Below are 17,454 nucleotides of genomic sequence, written 5' to 3'. Positions count from 1 at the left end.
GAAAAATATCATCCCTGCTTCACTCCAAAACCTCCTCTCATCCACTGCAGATTCACCCACTACAGAATCTTTACTAGTTCCGTGAAAGCTTCTATGTGAAAAAAAAACATACTTCAAAAAAAAAAAAAAAAAGTCATTTTTTACAAACAGCTCCACTTGGTGGAGACTTTGCTAATGGGAAGACTATCTATATATGGAGGCTGGGGGTATATGGGAACTCTCTGTATTTTCTTCTCATTTTGCTGTGAACCTAAAACTGCTCTTTAAATTAAAGTCCATTAAAATAAACAAAAAAGCTCCACTAAGTTTCCCAGAATATCACCACCTTCTGATCTTTGGTTCTTTGGAGAAGATAGCTTCTTACACTCCATGTTCCTTACATTTATTTTCATGCTCATGCCACATGTTTCCTATTTCACAACTTCAAGCAACCCTCTGTGTCATCTCTTACCGCAAACAATGTAAAATCACCTTTATAATCACTTCAGATAGAACATTTAATACAATTACAAAGAGAATGGGAACTCGAACTTTTTTCAGACCCAGACAAATAAGCAACTTTAACATGCTTTTTAGGAAAGGTACCATGTGTAAAATGATAACCCTTCATACATTTAGACTCTTTTATCCTACCATTAGAACACACAGACTTTCTAAATGTTCTGATAGAAACTAGAATAAATGTCAAATAAGAGGGGAAATTACAGAAGTATTTCATTTTGAACATGAAATATTAAAATGTATTGGTTCACATCTAGATTATTTGTTGCATATTAACCTCTGCTGGTGATGCAGTATGATTACAGAAGCTTACCCTAACTTTGCATTTCAGTCCTGAAGTAAGCCCAGAAATACGTTGAGCCTGAACCTACACACAAAAAAGTTGTCTACAGTTAGCCACCTCTCAACCAATTACTCTCAATGCCAAAATTTAGCTGGATTATAAGGGAGCAAAAGGACATAGATTAACTCTAGAATGCTTTAGACTAGAAACAAAAACAAGAATTTTGGGTTAAATGGTTGCCTACTTAAGTATAATTTATAATTGAAGTTATGATTTTAAAAATAATTTTTATTATTGAATTAAAATTTGTTGTAGAAAATTTGGAAAATATAGGCAAACAAAGAGATATATTATTCTTCATATTATTACTGATATAAATATATTATTAGTCAGAGAGCAATTTAGAACTTTTTCTCATTAATTTTATTTGAATCAAAACCATCTATCACCACATCTATTCAACTGTGAACTTGGTCATAAATATTTTTGGCTAACAGTTTAGAGCAGAACTGTCAACTTTATGCATTGTTATTCACATGACACCTACATATCTACTTACAAAGATCAGTAAGGGTATGTCTAAATTCCATTATTCCACTGGTACTTCCATTGCTTTCTTTTTCTTCAAGAAAGCATACCAGCATGTGTCACACAAATCAGTAACTGAGATGTTGATAGAGCAAACAACGTTGAGTTCAGTCATATGTATATACAAAAAATAAATGTAAGTTATATGTAAGCTCTGGCACTTTAGCACTAGTGACAGATTATGTTACATTTCCAACGGATCTCAAAGCACCAGTAGCTGGGACGTACTGGTTTGAAGTACTCTGTAGTCCTGAAAGGAAATCTTTTTAAATCCTTATATAACTTAAAAATGAATGTCATGGAAACAGTATTTTCAAAGCAATGTAAAGCAATAGTGTCAAGAAATTAAGGTCATCTAGTAAGACTAATACATTTTGCTAAATAGCAGAAAACTGGTTATTTTAAAAACGTACTCACCATTTGCGCATTAGAATCCCCCAATGACTGAAGCTCATATTGAATAGGCTGCCCATTTTGGTCCACTAGGTGGAATTGCTCTGCAGAAAGAGTCTGTGTCTGAGTCAGGGGCCCTGGTATATTCTGTGATGTGAGTGAATTATCCACTGCAGTAGTAATGGGTAAAACTCTAGGGGAACCATCTTGTCCAAAAGAAGGCTCACTGGAGTCCATACAACTTAGATGCTTTTGCAAAGAAAAAAAAAAAAAATCACTTGAGTGTTTGTAAAATAAGTTACAATTTTTAAAAAGTAGAATGTTTTTAATAAAAGATGGAGACATATTAAATTTTCAGTTAATTATTCACTTTACTTTTTGCAAGGGTTATCAATTTACAGACTGGTATAGACAGAAGTTCTTAAGTGAAACTGTTGACTTTTATTATATTTTATTTCAAATTGTCCACAGGAATACAATGTGAAATGATGAAATATTTATAATTCAATATGTAGATTTTTCTTTACATATAAACTTTCATGAATACATTAAAGTTCTATATTATAAAATTAAATATGATAGAATTATTAAAAATTCTTGAATACATTAAATATAACACTATTCCTTAAACATAAAAAATTGTCCAATTGCATGCTGCTTTCCCTTTAAATGGAAAAAAGTTCCCAGTTGAATCCCTACTTCAAATACCTGAGAATCGGTTTTTGACTCTTCGGAATCATTATGGTTGACTCTTAATGAATCAACAGACTGTTCCATGCTGGTATCATATTCAATTCCATTTTCTTCTATTATTTAATACCTGAAAGAGTTTAAATATCTGATCAACTAAAGCACTTAACATTTTAATAGAATGTTTGTCTTAAATAAATTTCTCATCTCCCCTATTGTGTTACCCTACACAATTTAGGTTAAATCATTTACACCTTATAAGATCAATAAAATGAACATTCTTGTTAAATAATTTGCAAAGGCACCAGAATAAATTCAAGACAGAGCAAAAATTAGTGCTATGTAGTTTCCTCACCCTATCCTTAATTGCACTCATGTACTGGTTTATTAAGATTGCTGCTATGTGACAGGTACTGTTGTTACACCCTTTCAAATTCTTCTAAAATTCTCATTTTACAAAGATGTAATCTAAATAAAAGCTTTTAATTTTATGAGGTGTGCCCTATCATAGCATTAGATAATTTTGAAAGAGATCTCTTGGTACAGGAGGAGATTATATACACACAACTCTTACCATAACATACAATTATACCACTTAATATTAGCATGACAAGCTTTGAAGATGAAGAAATATGTATTCTAAAAAGGTTGAGCCACTTAGGCCTAGTACAGTGGTTTTCCACTGGTGGTGATTTTGCCCCTACACATACCCCCAACACCCCCTAATTGCCTGGGGATACTGGGCAATGTCTAGAAACTTTTTTGGTTGCCACAACTGGAGGGGGTACTACTGGCATCTAATGAGCAGAAGTTAAGGGAACTGCTAAACACCTTGCAACGCACAGGACAGCCCCCACATAAAGATGTTAATGGTGCTGAGGTTCAGAAACCCTGGCCTATAGTATAGTGACTAATGGATTCTGTATGATCTAAAAAGAATGATGTTTTATGACTCAAAATTGGAGTAAAGTCAAAATGAAACTGCTGAAGAACACCACTGAAAAATTTATAATATAAAATAAACTTCATAGAATCTTTTTTAAGAACCCAACCCTATAATTTTATTTTTTGAAAGACAGCATAAATTCTTTTAAAAAATCTTTAAAATTCTATCTTTAAATTTACATGCATTAATTGAACTCTTTTTTTGATGTATAGCTCTATGAATTTTAACACAGATAACCATCATCACAATCAGGATACACGATAATTCCATCACCCTAAACCCTAATTTACATTTATACCTGTATTTCAGACTTATTTAGTATATGTATTTGGATACACTGAAAACTTATTTTTCTGTGATAGCATCCAAACATATATTTGTAAAATTAACCATTTCAGAAAATCTGCAAGGTTTGCTATTTCATATCTTTAAGACATAGTAAATAATTCTACTCAAATATAAATTGTAAAATGTTATAAAATCACCCTTATTTTTAATATATAACTATAAAATATCTTAAAATTGCTTCTCCTTAAAGATTTTAAATTATCACTTGTATTCTAGTTTAATGTATTACAAAAATTCCAAAAACCTGTGGTTACCTCTAGGGCTATAAAAGAGCAATTTTATTTTATAACATTCTGTTCTGTTTTGAATTTTTTATACTATACATATATTACTTAATATTAATATTTTATAGAAGGGGTTTAAAAAATAGAAAGGAAGTTTCACTAATGGCAATACAGCAGATTAGACACTGTAGAAGGCTTTCTTGCTAGAAAACAAAAAATAGAAAGTTGATCTAAAACAAAATATTTTGTGGTTGGGAGCTACTATAGGAAGTAACAAAAATCAGAGGCCACTCCCTGCCCTCTCCCACTCTACCCAATCCCCACTCCCCAAAATAAAAGCAAAAGCTGTGATCGAAAACCTAAGTGATGAGCACAAGCAAAGAGGAAAATTTCAAGGGCAGTGCTGCTAATAAACACTGTGGCTGGGAGTGGGCTTGGACAAACAGCTGGTAGGGGAGGAGAACTTAAAACTCCCAAGGTAAGACTAGGAACCTGAAAGATCCTGGTATGCCAATAATGTACCCTGGCTTCTGGTGAGAACAAATGCAGTTATTATTTGGAGGAACACAAACACAGTTAAGACTTTAGTTTCCTTTCACATTAAGATCAATCAAATATAAGCTTACAATCAAAGAGTGCCAAAAACACAAAGAAATAAGCCACCATAAGAAGGAGTCAGCAGGGCTTCCCTGGTGGTGCAGTGGTTGAGAGTCCGCCTGCCGATGCAGGGGACACGGGTTCGTGCCCCGGTCCGGGAAGATCCCACGTGCCGTGGAGCGGCTGGGCCCGTGAGCCATGGCGGCTGAGCCTGCGCCACCGGAGCCCATGCTCCGCAACGGGAAACAACAGTGAGAGGCCCGCATACCGCCAAAAAAAAAAAGGAGTCAGCAGAGTTAGATACCCCCTAAAGACTTCAAATATTGGAACCATGTAATACTGAATATAAAATAATTATTTAATATTCAAAGAAGTAAAAGAATGAGCCACAGGAATAAGCAAGCAACAAGAGACTATCAAAAGTTTAATTTGAAAGAGAACCAAACAGAACTTTCAGCAATGAAAAATGTAATTGCTGAAATTAAAAAGTCAATGGATAAATTAAGTAGAAAGTTAGAGGCAGAAGAAAGAATTACTAAATTAGAAGACAGGCTTTAAAAATTACCCAGAATGCATCATAAGCAAAACAGAATATAAAAAAATAAAAGGAACATACTTCAGACTAGGAAAATAGAATAAGAAAGTATAGCATACCTATAATTGGAGTCTCAGAAGAATAAAAAGAAAAACTGGACGAGAGACAATATGTGACGAGATAATGGCTGACCATTTTTCAAAACTGAAGACATGAATCTACAGATAAAGGAAGCACAAAATGTACCAAGATAAATCAAAAGAAATCCATACCAAATGTAGTCAAAGTACAAAATTCTAAAGAAAAACAGAAAAAATCTAAAATGCAGCCAGAGAGATACAATCACCTACAGAGTATTAACATTAGATATACATCAGGCTATTCAATAGCAACAATGGCAGTAGAAGTCACAAGAATAATAAAAAAGTAACTTTCAGAATACAATTGTATATGCTCAAAGCTACTTTTTCACAAAAGAGGGTGAGAGAAAGACATTTTTAAGATTAAAAAACTGAGAGTTTATAATGAACAGATCTTACACAAAAGCAATTCCTAAAGAATTAGAAAATAAAAATGATACCAGAAGGAAGTCCTGAGATGCTAGAAAAATGATAGGCAAATAAATTAATAACTCTATGAAAAACCTAAATAAACACTGTTTGTATAAATAATAATAACACTATTACAATTTTGTGTATCTGTGTTTTAATGATAGAAATAAAATACTGGAGAACTAAATAAAATAATTAACTCAAGGGGGTGATGACAGATAAACACAATATATCAAAACTTATAGGATGCAGGGAAAGCAGCTCGTTCTTCACAATTTCAAAAATCACTACAAAGCTAAGGTATACAAAAGAATGTGGTACTGACGTAAGGATAGACATGTAGATCAACAGAATAGAACTGAGAGTCCAGAAATAAACTCATACATCTCTGACCAAATAATTTTCAACAAGGGTGCCAAAAGCATTTGATGGGGAATGAAGTCTCTTCAACAAATGGTGCAGGGGGGCTTCCCTGGTGGTGCAGTGGTTGAGAGTCTGCCTGCCGATGCAGGGGACACGGGTTCGTGCCCCAGGCCGGGAAGATCCCACATGCTGCAGAGTGGCTGGGACCGTGAGCCATGGCCGCTGAGCCTGCGCGTCTGGAGCCAGTGCTCCACAACGGGAGAGGCCAGAACAGTGAGAGGCCCGCGTACCGCAAAAAAAAAAAAAAAAAAAGGATTGAAGTACTGATATATACCTCAAAAAAGTTATGCTAAGTGATAGAAGCTGGACACAAATGGTCACATATTGTATGGTTCCATTTATAAAACATATCCAAAATGGGTAAAATACAGACAGAAAGTAGACTGGTGGATGCCAAGGCTTGGGGGAGGGGAGAACAGGGAGTTACTGCCAACTGGGTACAAGGTTTTATTTGGGGGTGATAAACGTTTTTTGGAACTTGATAGGGGAATTAAGATTTTGCAAGCCACGTGACACAGCCAAAAAAAGAAAGAAAAAAACGATATGCAGCTAGCAAATAAACAATGAAAATATGCTAAACAGCATTAGTCATTAGGAAAATGAAAATTATAACCACAATTATATACATCTATATACCTATTAGAATATTTACAATTTAGAAGATTGATATATCAAATGTTTATGAAGATATGGAGCAACTGGAACTCTCATGTATTACTCGTGGTAATGTAAACAGTATATATTCTCTTTTGAGAATCACTTTGGCAGTTTTCTAAAAAGTTAAACGTGAACCTAATTATGATTCAGCCATTCCAATTTATGTATTTACACAAGAGAAATTAAAGCATATGTGCCGGACTTCCCTGGTGGAACAGTGGTTAAGAATCTGCCTGCCAATGCAGGGGACACGGGTTTGAGCCCTGGTCCAGGAAGATTCCACATGCTGCAGAGCAACTAAGCCCGTGCGCCACAACTACTGAGCCTGCGCTCTAGAGCCTGCGAGCCACAACTACTGAAGCCCGCGCACCTAGAGCCTGTGCTCCACAAGAAGAGAAGCCACCGCAATGAGAAGCCTGCACACCGCAATGAAGAGTAGCCCCCCCTCGACGCAACTAGAGAATAGCCCACGCGCAGCAACAAAGACCCAATGCAGCCAAAAATAAGTAAATATTTTAAAAATCCTATTTAAAAATAAATAAATAAAGCATATGTGCCCATATATCCCATAGAGGATAGTCTTTTTTTTTTTAACATCTTTATTGGAGTATAATTGCTTTACATTGTTGTGTTAGTTGCTGCTGTATAACAAAGTCAATCAGCTATACATATACATATATCCCCAGATCCCTTCCCTCTTGCATCTCCCTCCCACCCTCCTTATCCCACCCCTCTAGGTGGTCACAAAACACGAGCTGATCTCCCTGTGCTACGCGGCTGCTTCCCACTAGCCATCTATTTTACATTTGGTAGTGTATATATGTCAATGCCACTCTCTCACTTCGTGTCAGTTTACCCTTCCCCCTCCCCATGTCCTCAAGTCCATTCTCTATGTCTGCCTCTTTATTCCTGTCCTGCCCCTAGGTTCTTCAGAAACTTTTTTTTTTTTTAGATTCCATATATATGTGTTAGCATACGGTATTTGTTTTTCTCTTTCTGACTTACTTCACTCTGTATGACAGACTCTAGGTCCATCCACCTCACTAGAGGATAGTCTTCTTAACAAATGGTGCTGAATAAAGGGACATCCACATGCCCACCCCCCCCCAAAAAAAAGTGAACCTAGATACAGACCTTACGTTCTTCAAAAAAATTAACTCAAAATGGATCATAGACATAAATGTAAGATGCAAAACTATAAAGCTCCTAGAAGACAACATAGGAGAAAACCTAGATGACCATGAGTATAGTAAGGATGTTTTAAGTATAAAATACCAAAGGCATGATCCATGAAAGAGATTATTGATAAGCAAGACTTCATTAAAATTAAAAACTTTTGCTCTGCAAAAGACAGTAACAAAGTATGGGAAGAAAAACCACAAACTTGGAGAAAATATTTGCAAAACATGTATCTGATGAAGGATTTGTATCCAAAATATGCAAAGAACTCTTAAAACTCAACAATAAGAAAAAAACCTAATTTAAAAAGTGGTCAGGGCTTCCCTGGTAGTGCAGTGGTTGAGAGTCCGCCTACCGATGCAGGGGACACGGGTTCGTGCCCCGGTCCGGGAAGATCCCACATGCCGCGGAGCGGCTGGGCCCGTGCGCCATGGCCGCTGAGCCTGCGCGTCTGGAGCCTGTGCTCCGCAACAGGAGAGGCCACAACGGTGAGAGGCCCGCGTACAGCAAAAAAAAAAAAAAAAAAAAAAAAAGTGGTCAAAAGACCTGAAGATACACTGCAGCAAAGAAGATACACAGATGGCAATTACACATATGAAAAGATGCTCGACATTATATATCATAAGGGAACTGCAAATTAAATCATCACTGAGATATCATAACACATATTAGAATGGATAATATTAAAAAAAAACCCTCTATTAGATGTTGCCAAATATGTGAAACAATAGGAACTCTCATTAATTGATGCCTGGGATACAAAACCGTACATACAGCCACTCTGGAAGACAGTTTGACAGTCTCTTACAAAGTTAACCACAGGCATACCATACAATCCAGCAATTGTACTACTACGTATTTACCCAAATGAGTTGCAAATTTATGTTCCACAAAAACCTGCATGGATAGTTATAGCAGCTTTATTCATGATTGCCAAAACTTGAAAGCAACCAAGACGTCCTTCAATGAGTGAATGGGTGAAACAACTGTGGTATAGCCATACAATGAATTATTATTCAGTGATTAAAAAGAAACAGGCTTGGGAATTCCCTGGTGGTCCAGTGGTTAGGACTCAGTGCTTTCACTGCTGTGGGCCTGGGTTTGAACCCTGGTCAGGGAACTAAGATCCCACAAGCCATGAGGGGCAGCCAAAAACAAACAAAAAAAGAAACAGGTGATGAAGGCACAAAAAGACAAGAAGAAACCTTAAATGCACACTGATAAGTGAAAGAAGCTACTTACTATATGGTTCCAAATATATGACATTCTTGGAAAGGCAAAACTATAGACACAATATCAAGATCAGTAGTTGCCAGAGGTTGGGGATGCGGGAATTCATATAGGTAAAGCACAAGAGATTTTTATGGTGATGAGATAATACTTTATGATACTGTTATGATGAATACATGACATTAATCCATAAACCTGTACAACACAAAGAGTGAATCTCAGTGTAAACTATGGACTTCTGTTCATAATAATGTATCAGTATTGGTTCATTAACTTTTAGAAAATGGACCACACTACTACAAAATGTTAATAGTAGAGAAAACTGCATGCTAGGATGGAGGGGAGAGAAGGTAGGGAAAGGAATATGGAAGAAATCTTTATATTACCTTCTCAATTTTTCTATAAATCTAAAACTTTCAGAAAAAAATTAAGTCTTTTAGTTAAAAAAAAAAGAGCAAACAGAGTGTCTGTAAACTGAAGCCAATAACAAATCATAGTATATGAACTCCGAAATTATCTTGAAATTTTAGGTTAAGTTACCATACTCTGAACAATGTTGGAGTTAGGCTGGACAGGAAATATATTATTTTTTCATTAACTTTTAAAACAAAAACTGAGAGGGTTTTGTCAGTAAAAATGTATAAAATAGCTGAAGACAGTGTTCTGTAGTCATATGCTCTGGGTTTGAATTTCAGCTTCATACTTACTTGTCAAATTAGTTAACTACTCTGAGCTTTAGTTTTTCTCATGTGCAAATAGGCAATTATACTGCATCTCCCTCAGAGAGTCGTTATATTAAACAAAATAATGTGTGCAAAGAGCTTGGTGCAGTTCCTAGTACAGGGTCAATACTCAATAAATTATTTCTGCTACCTATAATTATGCAAACTAAGATAAAAAATTCACCTATCTATATATAAATTACTTGGTTCCTAAGGACAAAAATCTGTTAAATATCAGTCATCTCATTGATGTAATAAAAACTTCCTGAGCTTAGTATAAAGCTTCTAAATATACTTTTCTATACTGTCTTTGAAAAATTGCAAAAAATTTTACTTTCAGATGACTCACAAGTTCTATTTCAATATTACTGTTTAGTTTAAAAATTCAAACATCTGATGAATGTAGTAGAAAAAGGACATAGGGTCAGTCTAGATTTGATGAAAAAAAAACAATGTTAACTTCCCTGAACTTCAATTCCTAATTTTTTAAAGATCCCATTCAGTTCTTAGATCTTATGTTTCTAATAGCTGATTATCTTGATGACTTTTAAAATTCATTTAACTATCGTTTATTGACTAACCTCTAATGTACACTGAGTATAAAAATAAAAGAACTCTATTCAAGGAGAAAACTTTTACAGAGTTAGATCCAATTGAAAATAAAGTCCTACTGAGGGACTTATTAAAACTGAAATAATTGCTGTCAAGAATGCAACTTAGGGCTTCCCTGGTGGCACAGTGGTTAAGAATCCGCCTGCCAATGCACTGGACATGGGTTCGAGCCCTGGTTGGGGAAGATCCCACATGCCACGGAGCAACTAAGCCTGTGTGCCACACCTACTGAGCCTGCGCTCTAGAGCCCGTGTGCCACAACTATTGAAGCCTGTGTGCCACAACTACTGAAGCCCACGTGCCTAGAGCCTGTGCTCTGCAACAAGAGAAGCCACTGCAATGAGAAGCCCACGCACTGCAACGAAGAGTAGTCCCCGCTTGCTGCAACTAGAGAAAAGCCCTTGTGCAGCAATGAAGACCCAATGCAGCCAAAAATGAATAAACAAAATTTTTTAAAAAAGAATGCAACTTAATTTTTTTAAGTGTATTAAATACACTAAAATATTCACTGTCTAAACATGATGACATTAAGATTAGAAATATTTTTGAGACTTTATTTTGATTTTTAAATATAAGCATTATGATAGAATACATGAAGATTATGAATTTAATTATCATAGCTACAAAATAATGTTTATTGAACGCTTCTTATCCTTAATAATTATTAGCCAGAATTATTAACAATCACTCTGCTATTCTGTGATATAGGACCCATTAACAACATTTTACACAAAAGGAAACTGAGGCTCACCAGTAAAGGTTATAAGGTTTTCATTTATTGAGCATTTACCACAGTAAAGCACTAGGCTCAGTGTTTTATACATGTCATTTTATTTAATCCTTTCAACAACCCTGTGATTCAGTTACTTGCTCCAATTTACACATAAGGAAATAAGATTTAAGCAGTTAAGTAACTCCAAAGATTACAAATATACTAGGTGGCTGAGCAAGAACTCAAACCTACATGCATTGATCCCAAAGCCCACTCTTTTATTATTACAATGTGAACTCTTTCAAGGTAACAGACAAACCTCCCTCCTTCATTAGTCATGGCTTTAAATTTTTTTGGTTGTTTTTTTGGATAGGTTAACAAATTAAAGATGCTAAAAGAAATTTTGTTCATTTTTGTTCTCAACTTTTCCTGGTTAAAATTTAATTATAGGAAGTCTCTAACACACAAAAGCCCTTCTGCAAGCAATCTACAGATCTCTGACCCCCCGAAAAAAAACTAGCATTTTAACTATGCAGGAATTACAGCCCCTGAGAAAATATTCTGTAAACAGATCCAAAAGTGGATCTAGGGACAGAAAGGTAAAAAGTGAAAATAGCTTAGGAGAAAAATTTTCTAAAAACTTACTGTCAGTTTCCTGGTAGGTGCCCTGATTCCATTACAAATTATCCCTACTGATCTAATTTTTTTTTTCATTTTATTTATTTTCTCTTACCCTATCTGAAATTTCATCAATGAAATTTTCATTGGAGTTAACAAGCATTTTTTCTTAAAAAGAAAAAACTCTGGAGAGATTATCAGTCATTATCAAATTTGTGTAAATTTATATAAATATAGCTTTCTTCCTTTAAGATGAGTTAAAAACAGCTACCCCGAAAAGTTTAACTTAGAGGTTAGAACGCAAGTACATTTGAGGCTCAGAGCACCTTAAAGGGATTCTGCAGACCTGAGGTAGATGCTGCAGTGAACAGGGAAGGCAGGATGAATGCCCTGGGGAAGTTCACTAGTGAAGGGGTGGGATAACACAGGAAGCTTGCCAAATATAAACCACTTACTTCAGAACTTTGCCCAGACTGGGAATCTGTAAATGGAAGAAAGAGAACTTCTTTCCTACTATCTTCTGGAAATTCAAAACTCAAAAATTTCCTTTCAGTATGCAGTAACTCTATACTATGTGTTAAACAAGGTTTTCGTGTTTATTATATGGAAAAGTGGGTTTCAGTATCTGTTGACCTAACTCATTGTTGAATTGGAGATTAAAAGTACATTTTTAGGGCTTCCGTGGTGGCGCTAGTGGTTGAGAGTCCGTCTGCTGATGCTAGGGGACACGGGTTCGTGTCCCAGTCCGGGAAGATCCCACATGCCGTGGAGCGGCTGGGCCCGTGAGCCATGGCCGCTGAGCCTGCAAGTCCGGAGCCTGCAAGTCCGGAGCCTGTGCTCCGCAACGGGAGAGGCCACGACAGTGAGAGGCACGCGTATGGCAGAAAAAAAAAAAAAAAAAAAAAAAGTACATTTTTAAGTTACAGACGTCCCCTTCAAAAAATAATTTGAATGAAGTGAAAAGTATTACTCCTTCCTCCCCTAAGTCTTCCATCAATTTGCATTATACTCCTCAATCCTGACAACTGCAGGGTGACTTAAAATACCCAATTTTCCCACCTAACCTCAATGTCAGCACATGCTATAAGTTATTATCCCGGGCTTCCCTGGTGGCACAGTGGTTGAGTCCGCCTGCCGATGCAGGGGACACGGGTTCGTGCCCCGGGCCGGGAAGATCCCACATGCCACGGAGCGGCTGGGCCCGTGAGCCATGGCCGCTGAGCCTGCGCGTCCGGAGCCTGTGCTCTGCAACGGGAGAGGCCACAACAGTGAGAGGCCCATGTACCGCAAAAAAAAAAAAAAAAAAAAATTATTATCCCTAACTTTCAATTAACTATGTCAAAGTAAAGTTCCAAAGAATGTAGATATTAAGATTAAATAGCTAGGTATAAAATGTTCTTTTCCGACTGGTAACCATAATCAGAACAAAGTACCTATATACAAAGTGTAACTTGACTTTTTCATTAATATGTAATAGACAATAGTTAACCTTTATAGAGTCGTTACCTTCTATCATTTAAAAATAAAATTATTACCTTCATGAAGGAGCTTGAGTTTAAATTCAGGTCTCAAGCACTCTACTATCCCCAGAAATGTCCCCTCTTTTCCACTGAAGTTCTTCCTTTGGGGGGCACTGAATCATGATGGTTGGGGCATCAGTTATGTGAAAGCTATAATTATGTCTTCACAGCAGCATTTTTTCTGTAATGAGAAGGTATTCAGTGTATATTTATTTTCCTACACATAAAGCAAGCTACTAGATTTTGTTCTGCAGGTTTTACTATAAAATAGCCATTACCAGCCAGGTATAGTTTACCCAGCAATTGACTCGGTTAAAGTGAAGACTAGGACTGTCTTTAAGGAAGACTGCATGTGTCCAGGGGTTGGTGACTTAACCTGTGTTGGGGATTTGGACTAAGGCCTTGTTTCAACTCTCACATTCTGTAACTACTACAGAAACAAAAACGTCCACAGTAAATTGCATTTTTCTCCACAATGAAAATATTTACTAATTGGACATATTTTGGAGCCATAGAAGCTTGAGAATAAGGGCTTCCCTCCTCATACCCCATCCCCTATAAAATCCTAGAATTAAATTGATAAGCTTATTTCTTAAGTAGTATTGGGATTGGATAAAGAGAACAGAAAGAAAAGAGAAAGTATTAAATATATAACCTAGAGGGTAATAATTGGAGTTCAGAAAACACACTAAGGCCATTAAATTTTGCTGGCAAACTGCTTTCTAGAATGTTTCACATCACATTTTAAAAAGTGGATTTTACCTTATACCAAAAGCAAAGATTAGGAAGAATTAGAAGTTCAATGTTTTAATTTATAGCAAAAAAGGGCTTTTATTGTTTATACATACTGAATACATGGCAGAGGGGAAGACACTAGTCAGGCTGTAGTTACTCAAATCCCTGTGGACCAAGTTGGGGCTACTGCTGTTTTTTGATTTTGTTCAACAGCAAATCTATTTGTTCAAAACATTAAAGGTAAGTCCCAGCTGTAATTTCTTAAAAATGGTCTTAATATTTGATTTTTTTTTTTAGTTTTCCCGATAGACTTTTGTGTGGTAAAATTTATCTGTTAAAACCAATAATCTAACAGTAAATCCCCAAACGGGCTAACTGAAGGATGAAGCCACTTGAAGTTTAGAGTTTCTCTTAATTCTAGGCACTTTGGTTAATGTCTCAAGATTTAAAGGATATTGAAATCTTATATTTAAAATCAGTGTCTGACCTTACTAACTACATTAAAAAATACTGCTCAAAAGTACTTTAGAAAATAAAATTTCCCTCATCTTTTAGGGTAGGTAAACAACACAATGTTCCTTCTATGATGTATACAAAATTGCTATGAATCAGTGGTGTCAAAAATTAAATCAAGACTCCTAATTCACAAATATTTTATAGAGTAATTTATTTCTTAAAAGATGGGTTTTGCAAGTTGTATTGTGTTAGTTAAATCAACGTCAAAATGTTAAATGTATGCAAATATATATAAACAATCTACTTCAACTTTTCATTTTTCAGTGAAAAAAATTTAAAGCTAGTGTTCACAATGTCTCTTTTCCTTTATCTAAGGTTTGCCCTCTCTATAAACTTCCCTGTAATCTTGGTTTCTATCCATTTCTTACCCTGTACATACATACTTCTTTTTACCTCTTTGCTCTTTGAGGGATTTACAGATTATTTCATTTAGTCCTCACAATGACTCTAAGGTAGAGCTTATTATTTATTTATAGATAAGAAAACCAAAGCTGTCAAGTAACTTGGTTAAGATCACAGAACATTAGAGCTCAGATTCAAAACTAAGTAGGAAAAAATCACCAAAACCAATTAGGACTCCAAAGCACATGCACAGTCTTTATATCATACTACACCATGCCATTACATACAGAAAAAAAAAAACCTATAATAAACAGGAACATTTTCCAAGCTGTAGTTCTCCAGCTAATGTGTCTTCGTAAGAAACCTAGTAAATGAATCATGTAGGAAATCATTAGAACCAAAACTTGAAGTTAATGTTCTAAGCAAAGTTAAGAAAAACACTGTGAGTAAAAATACTAACTACTCTAGGTATTACATAGAGGGAACACGAAATACAACACGTAAGCCACTGTTGAAAAAACACCAAAGCCATCATTCTAGATGTTCAGGTATCTTCGAATGCTTGTTAACTAATTTTCCCTTAACTAAAGGTCTCAGTCAAATGAAAAGAGTATTTTAGTGAATTCAACATTTCTGCTTTGTAAATTGAAGTTTTATCTTATTAAGCACATATTTAAGTTCTGTATCTTACTGATCATAGAAAATTTTTCCATTTGAATTAGGATCAACCTGTATTGAATATCAGGTACAGTATTTTCTTATTTTGATAAATTTCAAATTAATGATAGTTAAAAATGAATTAATCTACTGATTACACATTGAAAAATGTATTTTAACCAATGATATATTAACAATTAAAAATTACCTGAAGAACCTATTAGAAGTTTTATTTCAGGTTCTATGAATTTTAATTCAGACAATTTTACTGCTGTAACTCAAAAATTACTTATGTAAAAGCAAATGTTTGAAACTGTCAAATTTCTTTTTACTTCTAACAAATTCAAAAAATATGGATTAAATAACAAGACTTCAATTAAGAAAGAGAAAAAAAGTGTTTCAAACTTCAGGTGGTCTAACTTATGCATACAATTCTCACAATTACAATGAATCACATGGTTAAATGACCATGGCTTCTATTTGCAAGCCCAATCCTTTCCTAGGCCCTCAGCACAGCTTTTCTCTTTTTACTCCTGTAACCATTAAGCAAGTCTTACTTGTTCACGTTGCCATAGCTCCCAGTTAAACTGACATCTAAAGGATAACGATGGTAAAAACAGTTAACATCTACTATGTGGCACTTAATCTCACATTTGTCCAAGGTGTGGCACAGAGAGGCTAATAAATAAGCAGCTGAGGCAGGATTCGAACCCAGGCACTCGGGTTCCACGGCCTGCACTCTTAAGAAGGTGAATAAATTGAAAATAGTCTTAGTTTCATTGTCACTGCGCACTATTAACAGATTATTTTTCGTTTACAATTGTTTAAATCCCTCCTCATAGTCTATGGTTGACTTAAATAGCATGTCTACTTAACTGTTGTACATCTTGAAGCAACGTAACAAAGGAAAGCTTTAGCTGTCTTCACCTGCACACATACCGCTTTGCCCCAAATTCTGCAATCCAGTTCTGCCTTACTCTAAACTGCCGTCTCTTTAAGAAGTCCCCCTCTTGAAGGATTTCTGGCGAACGCCTTAAAAAGCGACTAGGAGAGCTGAGTAGTATCTCTCCACCCATCCTCCCTCAGAAAAACAACTAAATTCCATTAGAATTATTCTCGGGACCTTCTGAGAATAAGACACAGGCCTTTGGGTAACTTCAAGACGAAAAAAAAAAAGTCAAAAAGCGTTGGGAAAAGGTGTGGGAGGACGCCTTTCCCCTTCTAAAAGCAAGGTATAAAGGAGCTCATAAAGAGAAAAAAGGAACCCTAAAATGCGGGGCGGCGCATAGGACCACACAGCGGGCGCTCCCGCCCAGGGGGTCCGAGTCCTCCTCCGTGGTGGTGCGCCCTCGGGTTCAGCAGCCCTCCTTAAGACACCTAACCTCCACCTTCTCCAGCCTGCCGGCTCGGGGCCCGCGGACCCCGCCCGGGCGGGGGACGGTAGGCCTCGTTAGGAGGGGCCCCGAATACGGCCCGAGGCGGGGCGCGGAAGGCGCCACCAAGGCCCGGCAGCGGCAAGGGGCGGGGGCCGGCGGTTGCTCAGGGACCGGGCGGGTCAGGAGGTGACGGGAGGAGGAGGCAGCAGGAAGAAAGGGGGATTGGGAAGCAGCGTCCCGTCCGTCGGCGCAGACAGCTCTGCCAAACCTCCGACTCCCCCAGTCCCGCCGCCGCCGAACGCCCTACAGGGCGAGAAGGGAAGTCCACAAAGTGCTGGAGCAGAGGGGAGAAAATTCAAAACGAGTCTACTCAACCTCGTCTTGGCTCCGAGGCCCCGCCATGGAGACCAGCACAGTGCGCAGGCGCGCCCCTACGGGAGCGCGCAGCGCAGTCGCTTGAGATAAGACCACTATCAGCCACCGTCGCGTGTTTCCTTTC

The 17,454-nt window shown here is 36.8% G+C and overlaps 1 protein-coding gene across 9 annotated transcripts in view; it reads right to left on the bottom strand.

The window, feature by feature from the left end:
- Positions 1 to 17,380, bottom strand: part of CARF (calcium responsive transcription factor) — a 77,910-nt gene extending 60,530 nt beyond the window's left edge. For 5 of the 9 annotated variants that reach the window (XR_014016439.1, XR_014016441.1, XR_014016442.1 and 2 more), the window contains exons 1-4: positions 17,331 to 17,380; positions 13,345 to 13,510; positions 2,474 to 2,585; positions 1,790 to 2,014 (exon numbers count right to left, since the gene is read on the bottom strand). Coding sequence is in view for 2 of the 9 variants with exons in the window: in XM_081241709.1 (XP_081097835.1) it covers positions 1,790 to 2,014; positions 2,474 to 2,542 (294 nt within the window). In the remaining 7 variants the exon portion in view is untranslated. Of the gene's footprint in view, positions 1 to 1,789; positions 2,015 to 2,473; positions 2,586 to 5,224; positions 5,324 to 13,344; positions 13,511 to 16,136; positions 17,015 to 17,330 lie in introns of those variants that run through there. The other 4 variants (XR_014016440.1, XR_014016445.1, XR_014016444.1 and 1 more) reach the window with 4 other exon arrangements.
- Between the last annotated feature and the right edge of the window lie 74 nt (positions 17,381 to 17,454).

This window comes from Mesoplodon bidens (assembly GCF_964165515.1).
Source record: "Mesoplodon bidens genome assembly, chromosome: 8".
Taxonomy (NCBI): Eukaryota; Metazoa; Chordata; class Mammalia; order Artiodactyla; family Ziphiidae; genus Mesoplodon; species Mesoplodon bidens.
Note: the sequence above shows the minus strand (reverse complement) of the source record. Positions and strands in the feature narration are given on the sequence as shown.